The 2,073-nt window shown below is 43.9% G+C and overlaps 1 protein-coding gene across 1 annotated transcript; it reads right to left on the bottom strand.

Moving 5' to 3' along the window:
- Positions 1-471: 471 nt before the first annotated feature.
- Positions 472-1,561, bottom strand: MED7 (mediator complex subunit 7). Its single transcript, XM_009285789.2, has one exon. The coding sequence runs from the start codon at positions 1,438-1,440 to the stop codon at positions 748-750; it is 693 nt and encodes a 230-aa protein (XP_009284064.1). The 5' UTR covers positions 1,441-1,561; the 3' UTR covers positions 472-747.
- Between the last annotated feature and the right edge of the window lie 512 nt (positions 1,562-2,073).

Raw genomic sequence — 2,073 nt, 5'->3', positions numbered from 1 at the left:
TATGCAGGAAATATAAGTTAGTCTAAGCATTTATGTGTAAAAAAAAAAAAAGAGAAGGCGTTTTTGTAAGCTCACGACTGGTTATGATGCACATCTAAGAAAATTAAAATCCAATTGATTTTAATTCATTTCGTTGTTGAAATTCTTGACAGTGTGTCTCTATAAAGCAAATTATACCACATTATATCTGTAATAAAGGAATGCTTATGTTCTCTTTAGTACAGTTATATTATTACAAAGCTAGAAAGGAATGGATTTTGCAGACTTGACACTGATTTTGTTTTTAATATTGAATTATGCACACCTGAAAGGACCTACTGAAATTGTAAATAACTAGCACTTATTTGAAATGGAGGAACTGTCAACTGCAATTCCTCTCACTCAGATAGATCCCTTACTCGCTTCCACACTACAAAGCAATTAAAAAAAAAATTAAGCATACCCAAAAAAGCAGAAAGTGACAAATGAAAGTACAACAGAAAAAGCTAACTTTAATCTGTGGCTTCCACCTCACATGATACAAAAACATGATACATTTAACAAAAAGTTTTTTATTTCTACCAATAAACACACAAAAGCTGACAAAATATTAAACATTTTCATCTGCCTAGTCCCTCACAACCTCCAACAGGCGTACAATAAATGCTTTGTCTGCTTGTACAACAGGAAAACAAAATACAACATATACCCTCAGAATGCATTCTGCCTCTCACTATGGCAAGCTAACAAAGTAAGACAGTGTTTTCTTCATGTCATTTCATCAATAATGCTACACATCGCTGCATCTTTGTCTAAAACCTGATCTCTCTTGCCACCGGAACGCTCCCTCTGTTTTTCACTGTGTCCCATACAGCTGCTGCCATCATCAGTATCCATTATTTCTGCTTTCACTCGCAGTCCTCCCTCTGAATGAGGCAGATCATCAGGCAAGGAAGCCAGGCAGTTCTGAATCATCTCTACAACTCGCTCTAAATGCTTCTGAAATCGCTCTGCTGTTTCCAAACGCTGACGTTTCTGCACCTCCATCATGACTCTCAGGGTCTCCCTAGCTTGGTGAGGACGATACTCATTTATAAGATGATGGACATGAACAAAAAGCAGTTTCAAGTCTTCCAGTTTCTCCTCTCGCTTTATACTCCCCGGACTCCTTATCAAGATATCCAAGAGGTCCAAAAAGTTGACCAGGATAGACATATTAAGTTTTCTTAATTCCTTCTTGTGATCGAACTGCATAGGATGTAACCGTTCAATACCCTGGCTCTCCAAGGGTCGAATAATCAGATCATCGCATTGAAACTGATTACCAAACATCATATAACTGTCTTTCACAGGTGGAGGTGGCTTTGGAGCCAGGCCTTTACGAATATTTTCATCGGTATATTCTTTTATATATTGCATTGGAGGTGGAGGAAGGGCACTCACTTGCTGAGGTTCACCCATTTTTGCCAGACAAAAATACCTAGAGAGTATCCCAAGAAATATATGTGAAACAATTTGTGTGACAACCTTATCATATAAATAGAAACAAATGCAATACAAGAGAGCTGGCTGTGAGAAAACGAACCAGAAGAAAGTCATCTTAATGTGTAGAATATGGGAAACTCCCGAATAAATCCAGTAGCTTTTCACTAAGGTATACTTTTAGCAGGATTAGCTTCACTAGAAGGCCGTTAAGCATTCATTTCTCGAACATGAAAGACCAGCCTGTAAACAGAGCAGCCACAGGAAGAGAGGGGAGACCCCTTCCCTAGCTGAGGCCTGGCCAGGCAACACTACGGCCCGCGAGAGGGGAAACCGCGCAGCCCGGCGGCGGGCAAGCACCGCTCTCAGGGGAGGATGCGGCCTCGCGCCCCGGGTCCACAGCCACCGCCGCCGACCTGCTCTGCTCTGGGCCGGGCCGGGCCAGGCCAGGCTCTGGGAAGGCCCAAGCCCCACCGCGGGGTTCGCCAGGCCCCTGCTGAAGAGAGAAGAGCCGGGGACGCGCTACGGCAAGACCCCATCGGCGACTGATCACGTACCCAGCGGAGGGGACGGCCCCGCTCTGAGCCAGCGCCCGCAGGGACCGCCCGTCCT

This window comes from Aptenodytes forsteri, unplaced genomic scaffold (genome assembly GCF_000699145.1).
Source record: "Aptenodytes forsteri isolate BGI_AS27 unplaced genomic scaffold, ASM69914v1 Scaffold54, whole genome shotgun sequence".
NCBI classification, from domain to species: domain Eukaryota; kingdom Metazoa; phylum Chordata; class Aves; order Sphenisciformes; family Spheniscidae; genus Aptenodytes; species Aptenodytes forsteri.
Note: the sequence above shows the minus strand (reverse complement) of the source record. Positions and strands in the feature narration are given on the sequence as shown.

Excerpts from the sequence above, each read along its gene's own strand:
- MED7 (XM_009285789.2), bottom strand. The coding sequence starts at position 1,440 with ATGGGTGAACCTCAGCAAGTGAGTGCCCTTCCTCCACCTCCAATGCAA.